Below are 21,547 nucleotides of genomic sequence, written 5' to 3'. Positions count from 1 at the left end.
CATCTTTCAGCTTCTACCCCTACTGTGAACTGCTGTCTGAATATGTTTTCTTGCACTCCAGTCACCAAAAGAAGATCCAATAATAAGGCATTGTGTACCAGGCCCCCACAAGCTGTTAGGCAGTCTGTAGGGTGATTGCCTTTGAGCCAGACACCCAGTCCTGTGCAACCACTGATGGCAAGAGTGGCAGGGCCATGTGGTCAGTTTTCCTTAGGAGGAGTCTGGGCAAGGCAGGCACTCAGATTGGTTCCTCTCCAAAACACTTCTTTTTTTTCCCCTTTTTCTTTCTTCTTCCCTTTCCCAGCTCCTATGACTTCTTTGCTCTCTGGTTTCTCTCTTTCTCTCTTTACCTTTCCCCTCCTTCCTCTCTATGACAATCTCTTTCCCTCTCTCTCTCTCTCTTTCTCTGTATATATATATATATATATATATATATATACACACACACACACACACACACACACACATACATACATACACACACACACACACACACACACACAGATATGAAGCTTCACGAATTGATATTCACTGCCCACTCTGTAAAAATCTTAATTTTTTTCCTTTAGAGCATCAGGCCTTTTATGCTTAACTAAAAGCAGAAAAAAATTGGTTAACTTAACTCAACATCCTTTAAGCAATTCCAAATTGGCTTTTGGTCTTTATTACATCATGCTTTAAAATCTAATCCTTTAACCATTTATGAGTAAATTTTTCCCCCAAAAAAATCATAATTTGTGAAACTTACTAAACAGTCTCTTTCAGTGTAAGCAGTAAACTTTCAGGAAGAGTGCTTTATTTGAGAAAAGAAGTGTCAGAACTTACTGCTCCAAAGCCCCTCTGAGAACTATTCATCGTTTTAGCATTTTAAAAGCTGTTTTGTTTTCATTTTTACTCCCACGTATCCTATTGGGTTGGCCAAAAAATTCGTTCAGGTTTTTCGTAGGATCTTATGGGAAAACCTGAATGAACTTTTTGGCCAGCCCAATACTTTGCTTTCTTTCCAGGTTGGAGGATATGATAGGGAGGAGTACCCACATTAAACATGATAAAGAAGAGCAGTGGAGAGATTATCAGCCCCACTCACACAGCAGGTTGATAGCACTGCCCTGATCAGCAGAGTTTCCTGTACTCCAGTACCTCTTTCTATTTTTTTTTTCTGAAAAGAAAATCAAATTTAACAAGAAAGCTTTATAAGAATTGTTTTAAAAACATCATCCCACCTTCCTAACATTAATTTCAAATTTTATATATCTCCTCCCACATGCATAAGAATTTTTACCTAGCTACAATTATAACTAGGGACACATTGCTCTTTTATTTCCAGCAGAAGGTAAATTTTATATATCTCCTCCCACATGCATAAGAATTTTTACCTAGCTACAATTATAACTAGGGACACATTGCTCTTTTATTTCCAGCAGAAGGTGGACAAGAAGCTTTGCTGTGTGGCTGTAGGAAGGTGCCCAAACGCCTCTTCAATACTTTGTGCAATCTAGCTCCACACCACTATGTCTAACAGGTCACAAATATTTATCAATAACACACGGTCTAAGCTTTAGGAGTTCACAACCTAGTGAGAGAGGAGACAACCTAATGTACTGTTGTTCTTCCAAATGGCCATTGCCAATCCCTTCACCTTTTCCTTCAGTCCGTCCAAAGCAGTAAGGACAGAAGAGACTATCAATCAGCCAACAGTCAGAGCCCTCTGAAAACCCCTGCAAACCCTTCCTTCCTGTCAATCAGGAGTTAATTCTAAGGACTTCCAAGTTCTCCCCAACCCTGCCAGCTGTCAGAAGACATTTTTTTCTGATAAAGCCTCCACCCTCTCTGCAACTCTCCCTTTTCCACATTCTGGTCTCTCCCTGGGATGCCTCCCTGGCCCCTCCTCCTTTCTCATGGCACTTCTTGCTTTTCTCTCTACAGTGGGGCTTAGCCCACTGTAGTTTAAGGTTGGAAGCTAGCAGGCTATCAGTATCCTGTGTAAAGTATCCTTTAATGACTAGATAGGTTATCTTGCACCCTTCAGCATCAGTCATCTGCTGCTCTGCTTCTTGAGTTCCTGCCACTCTCCACTCTTCTCCTGGCTACTACATCTTCCTTCAGTGTAGTACAGAGGTTAAACTCAATTACCTACAAGAGTCAGGCAGGACAGCTGGTGTTCCTTTGACTTTGTCTGCATATTAAGTATATGGGAACATTCTCTACTTTTACAAAGAAACATGCTCTACCTTGTTCCACCTTGAAACATATGGCCTTTAGTCAACCTTTCACTTTTACAATTTTTGCCAGAGATAGGGTTACATTAGGATGGGACTCATTTTCCTCCTAATTCTAACCTAAGAAAAATAACAGGGCAAGAGTGTGGTTAAACTGCCAATAGACAATGTCAGTAAGTGGTGGGGCATAGCTTGGAGTCAAATTAGTTTACAGATTAAATTATAGTAGCTTCACAGAGTTTTCCAGAGTGGCTAAGAAATTTTTCCAGTAATCTTACTACAAGTCCTTGTTCAGAGGAGAACTTAGAAAGTATGGTTAGCATGCCCACACACAAAAACATCACTATGATGAAAACAAATCTTAGTATGTGAGTCACTTCTCTTAACACTGCCCTGTGCCTTTTTTAAGCCTGAGGAGCCCCACCCAGAGAATTTTTCATACCTTTGGACTCTAACAATCTGGGACCCTCCCCTCCCCCCAACCCTCCATCAACATTTACGTTTTTATCATAACTGTATGTACATCTGCTTTCCCTGTATGAGCAGAGACTGTATCTCTTCTCTGTATCACCAGGTCTGGGACAGTGCCTAGCAAACAGTTGGCAAAGAAAGGGTTATTGCATAACCTACTATCATCATCCAAATAATAGCTACCATTTCCAGAGCACTTACTATGTAAACTAAAATAGCTGTGGAAACAGATGCAGCTAATAACTGGTTGTTTTGGCCTCGAAGTTGGGAGCTCATCCCCAAAAAGGAACACTCTAGGCACAATGGCAGCAGTAACTACTTATAGTTTACCTACATTACCCTGGAGGCTTTCCCAGACCAGACCACCCAATCCAAGCAGCACCTCAGTTACCCTCTAGCACATAATCTTATTTTCTCTGAATAGGATTTACTACTGTCTAATATATTCTTGGTTAAATATGTATCCCTCACTATAATGAAAGCTCCAAGAGAACAGTCATCTTGGCTACCTTGTGCTTGGCACATAGAAAGTAAATAAATGAATCTAAACTTCCCACTTCCTTGGGTGACAGAGTTGACTTGCACACAATAGGTCACAATATGTTTTAAAATTTATATTTAAACTTCAGGATAATTGTGTTGAATATCTTATGGTTCATAATGAACTCTGGGAGTGGAATAAAAATAAAAGTTTGGTCACATTCCCCCAAGCACTTACTGATATAGGTGCTGGAATTTTTGCTGCAACAAGAAAGCCACTTCCTCTGACGCAAGGTGCCCCACATGCTTGGGTCTTGCCACATCCTCTGATACAGAAATCAGGATGGCTAGGCTGGCTGGGGCGCTCAGGATGCCAGACGCTCACACTAACAGAGCGGGGAGTGCAGGGGTCGCCAGAACCCTCTGCCAGGAGTCGGCCGTGAGTGGGTGTGCAGGAAGGTAGCAGCGGATTCGTGCGGCTCCTCAGGGCGGCTGTCCGCCTTGGGGCTCCCATTCCTACTGCGTTCCGCTTCCTTTACTTCCAAAGCCCAGAACGCACCCCCAAGCCTCCAAACGGCGACGTCACTGAGTCCCCTGTCACGTGAGGAGAGAATGATAGTCTCCACAGGCTCCCGGCAGGGCAGAGGCCTGGGGAGGTGCCGGACCCGGCCCAGGGTTGTCCTCCCCTAGCCCAGTCCCAGACTCCCGCGGGTTCCGGACTCTCGCTCCCGCCCACGCCAGCCGCGGCCCCGCCCACGCCGCCCACGGCCTGGCCCCGCCCCTTGTTCCGCCCATCGCTCCCGCCGCGACTCCGTCTATCTAAGCTTTCCTTTGGTCCCGCCCACCCCCGCCCCTCCCGTCCCGCCCCTGGAAGCCCCATTTATTCCGCCTCCCAGCACAAACGCCGGAACCAGCCAGTTGGTGGTTGTCGCCGTTGCGCCTAGTACTCCTTCTGTGTCACCGCTGCTGCCATGCCCGGAGGGCTCCTTCTCGGGGACAAGGCTCCCAACTTCGAGGCCGATACTACCATCGGCCGCATCCGTTTCCACGACTATCTGGGAGACTCGTAAGTGGCCACCTCTTCACCCTACCCTGACCTCGGGTTACGCCCGGACTCAGAGGTGCCTTCCCTTGTTTCTCCCTTCCGTCCTCCTCACCGCTCAGCCCCCTGCTCGCCGCCCGCCTCCTCCCCGCACCAGTTCCTGCACGTGCCTCTCGTCGTATGGCCTCTGCCCCGCGGCGGCCGAGCGCTGCGGGCTGGCAGCGATCCTCCGGCCCGCCCTCCGCCGGCCATTGGATCCTCTCTCGCCTTCCGTCCCCCGCGTGGCTGGGCCGGCTCCGGAGTGAGGAAGGGGGAGGGGAACAAAATTGGGACCGCGCAGGTCCCGGGTTCGGGAGGCCGGTGCGGAGGAGAGCTCGTCTGTTTGCCTCTGTTTGGTAAACTGTGCAAGTAGTATGGTCCAGCCGAAGGCCGGAGGGGGCAGGGGCCGGGCAGCATCGGCGGTCAGTTCCCCGGTACTCGTGCCCAGGGTCGCACCTCCTCCTTCCCTCCCTCCGTTCTGGAATTTGCTCCCTGGGGAAGGTTGGTGTCCAAGGCCAGAGTCAGAGGACACTGCTACTGGCTGAAGGTTCAGGAAGGGCCCAGCTGCTAGAATGTGATTTGATAACAGCTTTGGGAGGAACCCAGAACACTCAGTATGTGTGTGTGTCCTTCATTCCAGAACTTGCAATACCTTGAGGGAAGGGCTTTCTGAAGTTGTTCAGTTGCAGTGGCCAAGCACCTGGACACCCGTACCTCCCCCTTTGAGACCCTTTTTTTTTTCACTGCAGAGTGCCTCTCACTGCCCCTTCCCCCTTCTGCCTTGCTTCCAGCCTCAGGTAGACTTGCCAAATTGGTGACCCATGATCTAGCCTGGCAATCATACCTTTATGACTAGGAGTATATTGGCGTTACTGTGGTTGTACAGCTCCTGAATCAGCAAACTTTAAGTTGATTAGATTTAATGTGAAACATCCCAGATGTGTCTAGTTACATTATGGTTCTGGAGTTCCAGTGGCCCCACTACACTGTGGTCTAAGGTGTTAGAATTCCTTCTTGCTTTGTATCCCTTTTATATACAGTGTCCAGGTACATATATTACAGACAGAGGGTGCAGTTTATGAGATTAATCAAGGATTGGACAGGCCTGTGCAGAGCACCTGGGAGAGATTCTTATACCTTAGGCCTAACCAACCCCTTACAGCCCCTTAAATCCATTTTCCAGCTACTGATTAAGGGAAGAGCTAAGTTTTTTGCAAGAGAGGACTAGGCTAGAGAAAGGATGAGAAATGGAACATTCAGGCAATAAAGGCAGGGAAAGAATTCAGAAATACAGACTACGCCCAGTCTCATACCCAGAATTTAGGTATTAGTATTTCTCCAAAACTCGATGGGATTTTCAGATAATGTTCCTTCCCATTCCTGCCTACAGCCCTCACCCTCATAAAACAAAATTTTCCCAGAACTCTTAGGTTGCAAATAAATATTAATATAAAGCATATTTACTGTAGCAATAGTTATAAATGATGTCACTATTTAAGCTAACCCTATTTGTTTGGGACTTTTTTGTTGTCATTTATTGTCCTCGATCTATCTTAATTTGACTAAAAGTGGTACCTTCTCAGGGAGCCATAAGTAGGAAGATGAGAAAACTATCTGCATCTAAACAAAAGTATACAAGTCTGCCTTGGGTCAGGCATGGGATAGTACTATTTCCTGCCCTACCCCGAAAATAAGTTTGAGCCCTTTATATCATTGTAATACGTGGATTTTTGCCTAATATAATTTTTCCAAACTCCATTCTTAATGTGATTTCAATTCATACTATCAATTTTTGATCCAGGTGTGTTCTGGAGAAAATTAAAATAATTTCAAACGTTACAGGTTCTACCCTGCCCCTGACAACTGGAAACAACTAAGGGGTTTGGGTGCTGCATTTAATGAGTTTATTGAGCCCAGTCACTGTTTCTGTATGTGTGGGGTATAAGCAGCTTCTTCACAGTACATCTTCACCAAACAAAATATGGGTTTTCCTTGGGTTTTCCGGGGGTTAGTGAGTGGGGACCCCTCCCTTAAATGAAGAAACCTTTTGTCTTTTGAAAATGAGGAAAAAGGAGAGGGGATAATGTAATTGTATTCCTCTGAAGAGCAGCAGTAGGGAGACTTAGAGGAGAGGCAGGCCACAGTAAGACATTCCCAGAGTTTATCCTGTTCCTAGCCATGTGGCAAACTAGAGTTTTGGCTTCTGGGAGAGGGGAGGATGTGAAGTGGCCTCAAATGAGTTCCTTAACATGATTCAGCAATACAGTCTCCTGATTCACAATGGAAAGAGAATGCCTGATTTTTCTAATTAATCACCTCTTTAACAATACAGGAAGAAGTGCCCTGCTCATTTTTTCTCAAGTTCTGGAGACTTTCCTTAAATCTCATCTGACCCTTAAACAGATCCTTTACCACAGACTCTAAGGCCTACATTTTACTCATAGCTAGCTCATTTCAAAACATACTTATGTCTTATTGCCCTTTATCAAAAGTAAACATACCACACCCCTCCACAATCTTAAAAATACTACCTCTCTCTTCCCAGTCTTGCCATAGGGCCATCCATCCTTTTTGTAAGAAGGTCTTTTCCTTTCCTGAAACCTTGGGAGTTGAGTGGCAAATGTAGCCAGGAATTAGGTACCTTGTCTCTGCTTTCTTCATTGTGCTTCAGAAAACTTGGCAGTCTTTAGGGAAGTCAGCTTGGCTTCTAGGCTAGAGTTAGTCATCTACTAGTTTAGGATCCTGCTTTAATGTTGTTAAGTCAACAGGAGTGTGGAAACTGTGTGTTAGGTTTTCCTTTTCAGTCGAAAGAGTAGTTTCTATTGCCCAGGAGAAGGAAACACTACTCCAAAGTTCTTGGTGACTTTTAGCTTGAAATGTGCTTAAAACTTACACTAATTTAACCTTAGGCAATGATGATTTAGATATTAGTATTTCCCTAAGAATCTGTAGTTGTAGAAATCGACATTGGAGGCTATCATTTTCTACCCACTTGGTCTAACGCAAAAAGAATAATAAACTGCAAATGAAGAGATAGGTAAAACTCTTAAAATGCTGTTGTTTGGTCAGGGTACAAATATTGGGTGTCCTATTTAGCAGGTTAGATCAGTAAACTAGTTTTACAGAAGTTTTTATATCTGTTCACTTCAAAGAACCAAGTGTCAGCTTTAATTTTACATATAAATAGAGGATAGAAGCCTATTTATTTCAGATTACATAATCTGTTTATTATTGTAGTCAGGCATTGGTCTAGATTCAGGGCATATTGGAACATCCATTACTGGAGGTGAATGTCAGCATATCTGTGCTTAGAAAAAAATGTAGAAAGAGTAAAAAGAAAAAAAAATTATTTCAATAAGTACTTGGTTTGAGTAGCACAGATTTTATTAGCTGAAAAGGACTCAGGGTGGCTCTAGAGTTATTAAAGGAGGCAGCATCCTTACAGTCTTTTTAAATATTTATCATGTTGAATTTCATATCTTTGATTGAATTGGGCTTTAAACATAGGCTTTTCTGGAGATAAGAAGATCAAAAAGCATTCCTCAACAGAAAAGTTTAAAAGTGATTGTCTTCATAAGCACTTATTTGAAAAAGAAAGTCATTTTTGATCTAGGATTTGTGATTTTTCATTGTACGTGATGCTGGTGATAATCTCTTCATTCAACTGTGACCTTCTTTTCCTTCATTCAGATGGGGCATTCTCTTCTCCCACCCTCGGGACTTTACCCCAGTGTGTACCACGGAGCTTGGCAGAGCAGCAAAGCTGGCACCAGAATTTGCCAAGAGGAACGTTAAGATGATTGCCCTTTCAATAGACAGTGTTGAAGACCATCTTGCCTGGAGCAAGGTACAGTACCCGTTGGCATATGCTTTGAGGTTACAGATTAAGCTATAAATTTTATAGAGTAGCTTGGTTTTTTGAGGTGAAGGTACAAGTAAGGCTCAGATTCAGCCTTCACTGATTACTTGAAAGTCTGATTTGGACTGCACAGTGACCTCCACCTTGCTAAATCCAGTGGTCAGTTCTCAGCCCCCTTCTTTCTTGGCTTCCAGGACACCACTTCTCTAGCTGTTCCTGCTCATGTGCGGCATGAGCTTCCTCATCTCCCAGCTCCTAATACTGAATATATGCTGGAGTTGCCCTGGACTCACTTCTTGGACCTCTTCTCTTTTTATCTACATTCTTCACCTTGGTAAACACATCCACCCACATCTCTATGCTATGATTCCCAAATTTCCATCTCTAGGCCAGACTCTGCTGGCTTCCAGATTGGTGAAACCACCGCCTACAGCATCTCCCCTGGGATGTCCTATCACCTCAAATCCAGCATGTCTAAAACAGGGGCTCCTGTTCTTAATCCCGGGGTCTTACTCATCTCAGCTAATGGCATCTGTATTTTTGTAGTTGCTCAGGCCAAAAATCCAGGAGTCATCCTTAATTCCTCTGGTTTTTTCACTTCACATGTCTGATTCATCAGCTAACTTGCCTGCTCTACCTTCAAAATATATCCAGAATCCTGTTTGGAAGACTCTTTCCCCAGGTATCTTTGTGGCTTGCCCTCACACCTTTCAACTCTCAACTCAAATGATACCCATTAAGGCCACCCTTGGCCTCCTTATCTAAAATTATAACTCCCCTCTGTACTCCCCATCCCCCCCCTGATTTGTCTCCTTAGCACTTGTCACCGTCTAAAATACTCTGCACATTGCTGATTTCGTTTTTTTGTTTCTCCCCACCAGAGTGGAGGCTCAGCAGGGCAGACTCCTGTTTCGTGCACTGCTGGAACAGTGCTCAGTACTCAGGACCTCCTAGGCAGGCAGGCAGTCTGTATTTCTCAAATGAATGAACTGAAGGACCTGTGTACTCCCAACAAAAGGATTTACTTGGATAATAAATGTGGTGGTCTAGATTCAACTTGAGAACATTTTAATGACTTTGATACAGTGTCTACTAAATAATGATAGGGAACTTTCAAAGGATGCTTACTGTGCACTAGGCACTATGTCGAGCACTTGACATGCAACTGAATATATGATGTAGTACTGACTTGTGAGCTGGCCACCTGGGGCTGCATCCCATGCCACTTTATACCAGTTAATTCTAAGTGTCTGAGATTAGAAGAATCATGTATAGGAGAAAAGGGAAGGCATTTCTGTTTCTTGAGGTGGCTTGTTTTCATTCCTTACACTTGGCTGTGAATGGTCATTGGCATTTCCACAGTATCTCACAGGCAGTTTCTCGTTAGTTTCTGGGAGCAGCCCTGTAGGGGAGGTATATGGTTCCTGCTCCCAGCTTTTCAGATGAGAGTACTTTTTTCACCCAGGCAGTTGGAAGGACACACTAAAGAGTTCCCTGCAAGAAAATGGTGGCAGTGGGATTTGAACCCCAAACTAATACTCTCTTTGATACTAGATGATAGAGAGTAGGAGTTTGCTTGATTTTAGGATAAAGCCAAAGCATATTGTTCTTTGCTTTTCATGGGTGTAATGTAATGCCTATCATGCAAATGGCAGGGTTGAGAATTACTGCAGAGCAATCATTGCAAGTACAGGTGGCTGAAGGAAGAGTTTATAGCCAATTATATAATACACTTTAAAGTATAGGAACACACCCAGGTTCATTTTCGCTGGTGAGCTTGTGCCTTAGAATTTTCAAAATTGTGATTGCATTAAATAGGAAATAAGTCCCAACTTTCAGAAGCAGTGTCCAAACTTTGACACACAACTGGTTACATAGGAAACCTCAAGGTGCCTCTAGTATGAAACCATATTGATTGTTATTTTAGCTGTGGCGACCTGATAGACCGCCAGTGACAGCAGAAGGGAAGTTAAGCTAATAAAATTAAGAAACATGTTAAAATTTGTTGTTATCCATTTCAAAGTTCATGAATGCCACTTTTATCCTATGGCATCTCTGTTGAGAAATCCACAAAGGTTCTATATCTGCTATGCCATCAACTCCTGTTTTACTTGCAAGGCTCCACATAATAAATCGACCTTATTCCAGCTTTAACGCCTCTTTTTCACTACTTCCTAGAACTCTACCCAGATAAATTCCTCTTTCGCCAGTCAATAGTTTATGCTCAGACTTGCCTACATGTTTCAGCAATATTGCTCCCCCTCCCTGGAATGCCTTCTTTTGCCCTGTGAAAATCTTATCCACCCTTCAAAGGCCCAGGTAAAAGTCATACGCCTTTCTTGAAGTCTCTCCTAACTCCAGCAGTCTTACAAATGGGGATGCTGGTGTACTTCAGCATTTGCCATTTGCATATTACCGTCTTGCGTTTGTTGCTACTTCTTATGGAAATCATCCAACTAAATTAGAAGTTCCTTTAAAGGCAGGAACCGAGTCTTCCTCATCTGCATCCCACACGGACTTACCATAATGCTTAGCCCACCTTAAGTGCAATGTCAACACCAGATCAAATAACGAAGCTGGATTTTTTTTTTTCCCCAAAAACTTCCCAGAATAGAAAAATGAATGAAGTTTTTAACTAGGGGAGGAAGGGATAGAGAGTGGAAGCAAGTACATTATTGTCCTTTAGTTCAGACTTGGAATGCTTTGTTTTTATGTGGATTTCACCCTAGTGTAAATTCACCTCTGCCTTTTCACCCATTTTTACCTTTGACTTGTCCTTGAAGTGAATATTCAACTCTCCATTCTTGTGTTTGCTTTAAGTTTTGTGTTTTCTTTTCATGTCTTAATATCTTTGTTACAGTAGCTTAATGTCTGAGTCAGGGTGCTTTTGAGGCAGGGGCCAGATCTATAAAATTATCTTTGCATGTGCTTTAATTTCTGGATGTGAACTCATTGTTACTGATGGTTTTTATAGTATTTGGGTACGCATACGTACCCTGGATTGAAGTCTAACTCTAGATTATTCAACTTTTAAAGAGTTTAATGCTGCTTTCTCAGAGCAGTAAACGATGCTGAATTTTAAGAGACTTGGCATGAGAAGGCTCTAGGTTATAACCTAAGTACTACACCCTACCGTTATTCCTGTCAATGAGCAATTGGGATGAGGAGTGTTCATTCATTAATTTTCTTATTAAAATTGCTTAGAGAAATTATGATGATTATGGTCCTCTCTTCCCTGTCTTACAAGACGATGACTGTTAACTGATTGAATTCAGAGGATATGCCTGGTTTAGATTTCTCTTTTCTCTCTCCCCTGCATTTCAGGATATCAATGCTTACAATGGTGATGAGCCCACAGAAAAGTTACCTTTTCCCATCATTGATGATAAGAATCGGGACCTTGCCATCCAGTTGGGCATGCTGGACCCAGCAGAGAAGGACGAAAAGGGCATGCCTGTAACAGCTCGTGTGGTGAGTTGTATACATCCATTACATCGTCCTTGTGACTGACCAGGCTACATATGTCCAAGTAAATGCTTGGACCAACTAAAGGAAATGGGGGACTATGTCCAATTAGGATATAAGTGTCCTGGTGGCACTCTCGCTTTTTATCTAAATGCTGGTACAAAGTAAAATTTTTCAGCTAAACTTTTAAACTGCTTAATTCACAGCTTTTGAAAATACATAAAAATAGTTATCCTAGGATGTCACCTAAAGTTGAGAAATCTTTTTCTGTAGTCCTCCTGACAGCCCACTCTTTAAGGCGGTGGGTCATAGCCTTCTTCGTAAGGCATCCCTGGTTTTGAATTCTTATTTGTTCTGTCCTTACCCACTAGAGAACAAACTTATTCCCACATCTGCAAAAATATACAATTTGAGGACCGGGATCAACTCCCATTAGTATTATTTTTATGATAATCTTCAGTAGTTAACATAGTACCTTCCTGAGGCCTTTCCTGGATTCAGTTCGCAAATCAGTTTTTCTTGCTGAGACAGCCAGAGCCAAATATAATTCCCTTCAAGTTTAGAAGTATAACGTGGAGAGAAAATCATGTCTACTCCAGCCACCCGGTTTGTTTGGTGTATCTTTCTAGATATTTGCAGATTTTTGTTGTTGTTTTGTTTTGTTATACCCTTGAACATTTTTAATGACTTAAGAGCCTTCTAAGGGGCTTTAGTATCAAAAACATTCGAAGAGTTCTTCCTGTTCATGTGTCTGTGTGCTTTGCAGGTATTTATTTTTGGTCCTGATAAGAAGCTAAAACTGTCCATCCTCTACCCGGCTACCACTGGCAGGAACTTTGATGAGATTCTCCGAGTAATTATCTCTCTGCAGCTGACAGCAGAAAAGAGGGTTGCCACCCCAGTTGATTGGAAGGTAAAGATGTTAAAAGGGCAGATACCCAACTTGCCTGGAAGGCCTGTGGGGCCAGTCTCTCAGTGGCTACCTCCAGGGTCAGTGTTACATGGGGCTCTTGTTTCTGGCATGCAAGTACACTGGGAGGGCTTTTCCTCCTGGCTGAGTTTAAGATTTGCTGAGAGGCCATTTTCAGGGTCTTTAACCCCTTTTATACAAACTCCCTGTATTTCTAACTTTTAGATTATTTGGACAGATTAATTGGTCAGAATCATTCCTTTTCCTAGTAAAAGGATTTTTTAAAAAACCTTTAACTCTTCCCTGATGGCAAAATATTTATAGCAGAACCTAGACTGGCCACTTAAGTCATGGGTATAAACCTATGTGGTGTATTAATGTCTTGAAACATTTCATTTCTCTTAAGCTTCAGTCTTTTAAACCTATGTAGAATTCTCTGAAACCTGTTCATGAACTTTTAATCTCTAAGATTCTTGACATATGTAGGACATGGATAACATCACAAGAGTGTCTTAACATTGCTACATTTTTTTAATATGCTAACCTGAACACCTGGTTTTGTTACTTTGTTTCTTCTGACAGGCAAACCATTTATATTCTGTATCCATTCTTTGACCATATGTTTATTGAGCGCAGACAGTAAACACTGGGATGCAGCAATGAACAATCAGTGTAAAGTCCCTGCCCTCATAGAACTTAAATTCCAGTTGGTAGAGACAAACAATAAACAAGTTTATAGTATATTAGGTAATGATAAGTGCGACAGAGAGTAATCAAGGAGAGGTGGGGAGAAGGGGGGAGCACAGGTGGGAGGGTTGGTTTTATATTTGGCTGTCAAGAAAGGCCCTTCTCTGAAGGGACCTTTGGGAAGGACATGAAGAAAGTGAGAGACCAAGTCACGCATATTTAGGAGGGAAGAGCACAGCAGCCTTGAAGGAACAGCTAAGAAGCTTTTCTAATAGTGAGCTTGGCATGTTCAAGGAATAGGAGAGCCACCGTGCTGGAAAAGCAGCAGCAGGAGGTGGGGGAGAGGCCGGGGATGGGAGAGGAAGCCAGATTCAGTCACCAGGGCAATGATAAGGATTTAGGTGGCAAGCCATTACTAGATTTAAAACAGGACTATTTCTTGTTAAGGTGGGGAAATACTTCCCTTCCCAAAGTGTCAAAGATCAACTTGCGAAAACAAAATTCCTCAGGGGGGATAGAGCAAAGGAGATTTGATTATTCTCATCAGCAACCGTAGCTACTTTTCTAAAGTTAATTATTACTTTTAGCCTTCACTATAAGATTGAATTTCACCATTCACAATGTCTTTTCAATAGAATGGAGACAGCGTGATGGTCCTTCCAACCATCCCTGAAGAGGAAGCCAAAAAACTTTTCCCTAAAGGAGTCTTCACCAAAGAGCTCCCATCTGGCAAGAAATACCTCCGCTACACCCCCCAGCCATAGGCTGGCTCTCCACAGAGTTGGTGCTGGAGCTGCTCACTGAGCACCGTGAGCCAGAGGATGCCAGCTGCCCATCATGTTTTCCTGCAGCAATATTGTAAAAACATCCTGGTATGATCACAGCCAAGGTCTTTAGGTTGCTATACTGCTGGCTTATTAAATGAAAATGGCACTACAAATTCCTTGGGATTCTTTGCTCTGTGCCTTTAGCAGCATTCTCTTCTGTTCATATATCTTAACATTCTCTGCTGACTCTCTTTGAAATTTGAGGCTCATCTTGTTGGATCTCTGCAGGGTTTATGACCAACAAGGTGGTATCAGTTTATGGTTGAAAAAGCCTGCTTTGCTCCATCATAGAATGAGTATCAGGTTTTTTCAGCTGTTCTAATCAAATCCTCTCTTCTGTTACCCATTTTGGGAAGGAATAGAACTTGGGGTTCAGCTTCCTCTGTACATATCTACGTATGTAACCTAAGAACTTTGAGTAACCCAGATGTTCTTCAATATTCCATGTTTTGATCACAACTGGGGGCAAAACCTTTTCAATTCTGTAATTTTCCAGTAGGTAACTGAAGGATGAGCAGGGGGAAGGAATCTTTAAGTATTTTGCTATCAAGAAAATTTTTCAATAAATTTCTATTGAAAGTGGGAAGCTACAGAAAAGGTTCCACTTGCCTGCCAGGGAGGTGTACCAGGGGCATGAGCAACACGACAGTGCCAGGTGCCTTTCAGAGTATTTCTGGGGGAGTTGGCTCTACGATGAAGTTGGCTCTACGATGAAGTGCACATGAAAGGGCACACCTTGGGAAGAGGAGAGAGGGTGACTGAAAATGTTTTATTATAGATTTATTCTTGCATTGGGGGAGGGGGACTATTTTCTGAATTTTACTTCTTAGTGATCAGCAAGTAAATCCTTTGTTAAAACGTGATCAGAAAATTCTGTTGTCACATTTTCAAGTACTAGTTCGGACTCATGTCCTGAGGGCAAATGTTTCCTTGCTAGATTTTACATTGATGCTTTTCTCCAAAGACAGATACATAAAATTTCATATAATGAAAATGGAGGAGCGGCTGATGACGATGTGATTCCAGGGACTTCCCTGGTGGTCCAGTGGTTAAGACTCCGCGCTTCCACTGCAGGGGGCACGGGTTTGATCCTGGGTCGGGGAACCAAGATCTCACGTGCTGCCCAGTGTGGCGAAAAATAAAATAAAATGTGTTTCCTTTGCTTTGAAAAAAATAGAAAAGAAAATGTATTCCACCCCATCTCTTGGCCTACTTTGCTCCTTCATGTTACTTGCCTGGGTCCTGTGGAATTTGTGAACCCTGCTACAAAGAACTCTCCTAACCTGATACCTTAATGGGATTCCTAGATTTAAGAAAATGAATCTTGAGGATAATGGTACATCTTTTGCTTTTCTGGAAAGAGTGCTAAGTATTCTGAACTCATAGTCTCTCAGACTTATTATGCTGTGCTAAGTCCTAGGTTTAGAAGGAAGTGTCCCATACCTGGTGTAGTCTCTTGCATGTAGCCCTCTATACTTTTATTGAGTATAATAATGTAAAAGCTGGTCCCTGGTGCCATGTTTTAGAGAAGTCAGTAAGCTTTTAGTTTGCTTGATTTCTCCACATGTAAAATTTGGGTGACACTAAGAAGGTTGAGAAGGAAGGTGAAAATTCCCAGTTACATTATATCCTGGTGAATGCTGGGCTGAAAGAGACTTAAGAGGACTGGCATCTTGCTGTCACCTCTTATCCAAGTCACTATATGTTTTGGCCTTAAAGAACCAAGACTATCTGGTCCTCCTTAGCACATCTCTTCTGAACTAATCCCTGAATCCTCGCATTCTGTCACCTCCCTAACTGTGAGGTTCCGCACTGCTGTCTTCCCTTGGCTATTTGCCTTCTTCAGTCCTTGTCTCTCGGGGAGTCTCGCTTCAACTTTCTTTTATGGTGACAATTCAAAGTCTAAATCTCCAACATTAATTATTCAAACTAGAGTCTTATCTTTACTGATCGATGGAACATTGGCCATTGAATTTATAAATTCAAAATCAAATTATCAGTTCTTCCCCCAATAAATCTATTGCCCCTTTTATCACTCAGGCACCCAAACTTTGTTGGGCTATATCTACTCGACCCACATAGGTGCTGCCACTGTGAAAACGCTGAAAAGCTCAAGGAAAAGGGAGGTCATGTACCTGCAAAATGATTTCTGGTTCTACCATGAAGCAGCCATGAAGCCATGAGACTGTGAAAGTATTCTTCTCTAAATATAAAATGTTACATAATGCATATGCATTGCCAGGGTAGAAGTGATCCTAAGTACACTTCTTAATATACTATGGGGCTTGGAGAGGAGAGTTCCACTTTCCAGAATTGTTGCTCTCAGTTTCCATAGGGAGAACAGATTTAATAAATCCAAAGATTTATTAACTGTAAGTGAATTACACAGCCACTGTGGCTATGAGAGAAGCATAGGAATTTGAGAGGCAGTCCACCATGTGCCTTCTCAGACAATCAGCAAATGCTCCGGCTAGAAGAGATGGTCATCTAAGATTAGCAAAGTGATCAACTTGAGGCTCCTGTGTGGTCTTGCCAGAAGTCTGATCTCCCCTCCAACCTCTACCCTAAGGGTTGGAATATGCATTAAGAAGCTCAGGAAAGGGTAAGGAGCCAGAATGGCTGTGTCTAAAGGGCCAAGTCAAGATGCCAAATGGATGCAGTGAACTGGCACAGTGACTTACTCCATTTGACCCCTCCACTTTGGGGCAATGCAAATTGAGGAAGTACAGCTTTGATTCAAGCTTAAAGGGTGCATTAACTAGTTAAGGTCATTGCCACCTTCTTCTCAGTGATTGGCTCAGAAATGGGCATTGAGACACAAATAGAAGACCATCAGAGCTTCTGCAAGAATTCTTTCTCACAGGAGAGTGACTGGGAGGCATTTTTCTCTCTCACACTGAATATGAACAAGAAAACATTAAACTGCTGCTGGCAGCCAAGTTACAGCCTGGGAGCAGGGATCCAGCCATAGAATGAGGCTGTGAAGGTCAACAGCCAAGTGGAGAGAAAGAAAAACATTTGATTCTTTATGATCTTCACTGAATCTGACAACTGTGAACCTGTCCTACCTCTGGACTTCTATTACATGAAATAATCACCTTAGTGTTGAAGCCTTTTTGAGTTGGGTTTTCTGGTCCCTGAGGCCAAAAGCATCCTAACTGATATGCATGGAATGAAGTATCCGTTAGCTGTTGCAAATACATGGCAGTGTGCCTCGTAAGCAAGATTGTAGAGCAGACATCTGTTTTCTGCTACTTCTTTATCCCCTACCTTAGGCATCTCAAGCTGCAGTATGCATTAAGTCACATGAGGAATGGGTTAAAATGTGCAGGCCAGGGGCCTACCCCCAGAGATGGATTCTACAGATGGCCAGAAGTTCTTCATCTGTAACAACCCTACACCAGGTACGGGATTGTGATGCAGAGTACAGCAGACCCTGCAGTTCACCCAATATCCGTTCCCCCTTCTTCTTTATGAAAAATACCCAGACTGTATTAATGGTGGCAAGCTGAGGCGCCAGTTAAAATTCATCTTAAGATGACAGATCAGTGTGGTCATGTGATAGTGCTGGCCTGGGATGGGGTCCCTTCCTGACTAAAAGGCAAAGCCTAATAAAGAGAAAGCACCTTGCCTCACTGAAAAGCAAATGGGATGCCCAAGTTACAGATGTCATTTTGCCACCCTGAGGATAAAAGTCACAGGCCAAGGATAAAGGAGAAGGAGGCTACAAGGAGACTGGGTCTGTGATAACTTCCTTAAACAGCCAGGCAGTCCTGTGGGTCTGTAATGTGCAGCCACACCTGACATTTGTTGACACACAGGTGCTCCTCAGGCCACTCTGAGAAATACTGCCCTATTCTAGGTATCCAGAAGTTTCGTAAAAGGCTTGACTTTTTCTCTTGTGTTTCCTTCTATTCTTAATTCTATTATGGTTTTCCCTGGAGTAGAGAATCATTATTTTTTTGTAACTATTTTATACTGGAGTAGATTCTTTTAAAATCTTGTTGAAGTGAAAAGGAATAATAGATTCTAAATAAACAATCAGATCATAAAATTCTATTTTATTTGACTTTTTAAAATGAAATGAAAAGTGATATCAAACAGTACTATGCAATGTAAGATTGTTAACTTCTCCTAAACTGTGCTTTCAATAACTAAAGTTATGGAACCTATTCCGTTTTTCAATATTTACTAAATTGGGGATGGGGGAAATAATTTTACTCTGAAAAACATTAGGGAGGCACTAATTGTAGCAATATCACAAATCAAAATTATAGGTCCTATGCTTTAGATAGTAGTATGTTAATTGTACAGTGCTTTTGATAACTCCTGCTCTATTATAACTTGCTCTCAGCTGGATGCAGGATTTCATTTGCTAGGCCATAAGCTTTAGGATATCTTATATTATCCTGAGGAATTGCGAACATCTTAAGTATAATGCAACTACTTAAAATTAGAGCTTTTGCAGCAGTCCATCAATTGCTTGTAAAATAAATGCAGCAGTAAATTGTTTTAGCAACTTCTAAGTAAACTCCTTGCCAGACAATCTTTCAGCACTTGAGTCAGGATATTAGCTCGGTCTTTAACCTGACTCCAGGTATCACATAAGTGCCATTAACGTCCTTTTCTAAAATGGGATCCAGTTTCCAACTATAAAAGAAAGTCAAAAGTAAAATATTTGACTATGAGCATTTCAGAAAAAAACTTAAGTGCAATCAGAAAACTTACTGAAAAGTTTCCATTATCTGGAACACTCCCTTTAAAACATCTTACATATTAAGGACTTTGAGTAAGTACATGTGCAACTCTATACCATCAAACATCATCTTGTAAAGAGAGATACATTAATTCAATTAGAGTAGTGTATCAAAGGCGCACTTAAAGAGCAATGTTAGGAGAGTTGAATTCCAGTTAACTTTGTGACTGAGTGCAAGGTAAGTTGGAGACTTTTTTCCTAAATTGGAATGAGCATTTTTTTAATAATGGGGCCTGGAAAAGACAGTGGAAAGTGAGGAGCCAAATCACTAGACTCCCAGTGAGGTTCCCCATTTGTGAAATAGGGTCCCTTTAAGAAAGGAGAGGATGGCCGCGGAAGACCGCCTAAAAAGATTTAAATTGCTTTGTTTAAAGGAACAAAGAACTGCCAGTTTGGTCAATGCCAGTGTCCTTCACCCAACAAACACACTGCAAACCACCGTGATTGTCATAAATAATAGTGGCAGGACCAGAATTTCTATTAGCAGGGTCTTAGGGTGGCTATCTGGTTGGGGATGTGATGGGCCAAGGGACTTCTCGTGAAGCTGCCTTTACACAGCACATCATTTTTCCTTAGAAGACGTGTATTTGGAGTGACTTGGCAACTGGGGGAGGAAGGGTGCTGAAGGCCCCTGAAGCCCATTCTTGGCACCGTTACTGCTACGTAATGCTACTTCTGCATTTGCCTATCGCCTATTGCTCTGTCAGAGCTGTCTTCTCCTCCACTCCACTCAGGAGTGGGCTCTGGCCCAAGGGAACTCTGTTAGGGGCCCTCACAGAGACACCCCCCCTTGCAGGCTACCCTTCTCCCCACCAGATTTGCCTCTACCAGCCCTCTCCCTCCCCAACTCTAGGCCTGGCTTCCAGCACTTCTCAAACTTTTCTAAATTAGCTCTGATTGCTGAGGAAACTAGGAAAAAATGTCAGGGCCACACATAAGTGACTCTCCATAATAAAATGTTTTGAGGTCTCTTGTTTCATCTTAAATTCACACAAATTTGTCATCCTACTCCATAGTGTGTTTCAATATAAAATATTTTAAGTAACCTAACAGCAAAATGAGTTAACTTCTCCCTTTGAAAGACTGTCAAATAAAATTGATACCCTAGGAAGATGCCCGTGATCTACCTGTGCGCCACCCCACCCCCACCCCCCACCCCCCTCAGAGAGACCCACACATCCATGGGAATGCGCACTCCAAAGAGAGAAGCATCCATATTTACATACTAATGTCTAACTGTGTGTATGGTGAATGGCCCTCCCCATCCTTAATCCCAGATAGCCCTACTTTTGAACTAAATATCAGGGGGGAAGGGAGTTAGGAGGGGAGAAATTGGGAGGGGGGGCTAGGGCAAAATTACAGTTTTCAAAAATATTCTATAATTTTAATTGTTAAGTAATTCAGGTGAACTTTAATCCCAATTTTCCCATATTAACGAGCTGCCATTTTTCTCACCACCTACATGTTGCTACTTGACTTCACAATTTATTTTCGCTGTGTAGTTTAATATTCACAGTAAGAAAAATCTAGTCAAAGTGTCAAGTTTATTACCTCATTTTTTCTCTTCCAGTGATAGTCTCTCTTGGTCATTCCAAGACCGGTGTTGACTGAGCCAATCCAAATAAATGCATTAAACAGAAAAACTAAATTAGGAATTTAAGAGTATAGGTAGCAGGAGGATATTTTGAAATTTCAACTTACTTCCTCCCTGTAAGTGTCGCCTTTCTCTTCTCCCCTTTCAAACAGGCTTTTTACTTTTTTCCCTCAAGGACATTTGTTACTAGGCTCCCAAAAGTCCAATACAAGGGCTGGCAAACCCAAATGAGAAGAGGCAGGTCACACAAAATGGTTTGGATATAACACAAGAGGGAGTGGACTGAGGCAAACCGTAGAGCATCTGCTTCCCCTGTAGGAGCCAGAGATGCTCAGCTCTGTCTGATTGTTGCCACACATAGATATGAGGACCGAGGGTTGGCAGACTTTCTGATTTTTTTTTCAAGAAAAGCTCAAAATCTGGATTTTTTTAAATGTGAAATTTCTGGATGTTTACATATTTGACAATTTTAAAAGAAAACATGTATGTGGGCCAAATCCAGTGTACTGGCTGGATCAAGTCCATGGGCCTACCATTTGTGACTTTCCTCCCAAACACATAGGGGAATGCAGAGTGATATATATTTCCCTCACTCTAAAATAGCCCTCAGGGTGCCCTAAGGGGGCTGGCATTAGACCCTGGGCTCCCAGCCTTGCCATACACTCCTGTGCCCCAAGAGTGCTGGGGAAGTAGCAGAGTGGCAGACCTAAAGACACTGTGAAGGCTGGGGTGATGGTCACCTCAGTGTTAGCCAACTTGGACAGGAGACGCAGGAGCAGAGGGAGCTCCCAATATCATGGTGCTGCGTATGACCCCAGAACAGGGCATGCAAAGTGAGCTGTAAGAATGTCTGAGGTTGAATTTGCTTCTAGGGGAGAAGTGAAATTACTTCTTGAATATCTCTCCTCCTGACAAGGGCAGAGGCCTTGTTCGCTCACTCACCAACTAGTGCTTTGCACAGTGCCCAGCAGCATACTGTGGGGCTGCATTTTATAAGAATTATGCAAATGAGCAACACTGAGATGTAAACTATTGATAAAATGTGCCCTTTATGCACACAATTTGAAATCACGTAACCACCTCCCCCACAAATTAACAATTCATTAAGAATGCCTGAGCTAGCAGGTTACACGAATTGTAAGCACTGGGATGGTGCTATTAGAGGAGCAAATCAAGGTTGATTGTGTTTTCAAGCTGG

General features: G+C 42.7%; 1 protein-coding gene across 1 annotated transcript; it reads left to right on the top strand.

The window, feature by feature from the left end:
* Positions 1 to 4,066: 4,066 nt before the first annotated feature.
* On the top strand, positions 4,067 to 19,855 carry PRDX6 (peroxiredoxin 6). The gene is made up of 5 exons (XM_029230165.1): positions 4,067 to 4,236; positions 7,942 to 8,098; positions 11,435 to 11,581; positions 12,342 to 12,488; positions 13,808 to 19,855. Exons 1-5 carry the CDS (start codon positions 4,142 to 4,144, stop codon positions 13,934 to 13,936), a joined length of 675 nt encoding a protein of 224 aa, XP_029085998.1. The 5' UTR covers positions 4,067 to 4,141; the 3' UTR covers positions 13,937 to 19,855.
* The last annotated feature ends 1,692 nt before the right edge of the window (positions 19,856 to 21,547 follow it).

The sequence above is a fragment of the Monodon monoceros genome, unplaced genomic scaffold (genome assembly GCF_005190385.1).
Source record: "Monodon monoceros isolate NGI ecotype Baffin Bay Population unplaced genomic scaffold, NGI_Narwhal_1 Super_Scaffold_18, whole genome shotgun sequence".
NCBI classification, from domain to species: Eukaryota; Metazoa; Chordata; class Mammalia; order Artiodactyla; family Monodontidae; genus Monodon; species Monodon monoceros.
The sequence above is the reverse complement of the archived record's forward strand: the minus strand, read 5'-3'. Positions and strand labels throughout refer to the sequence as shown.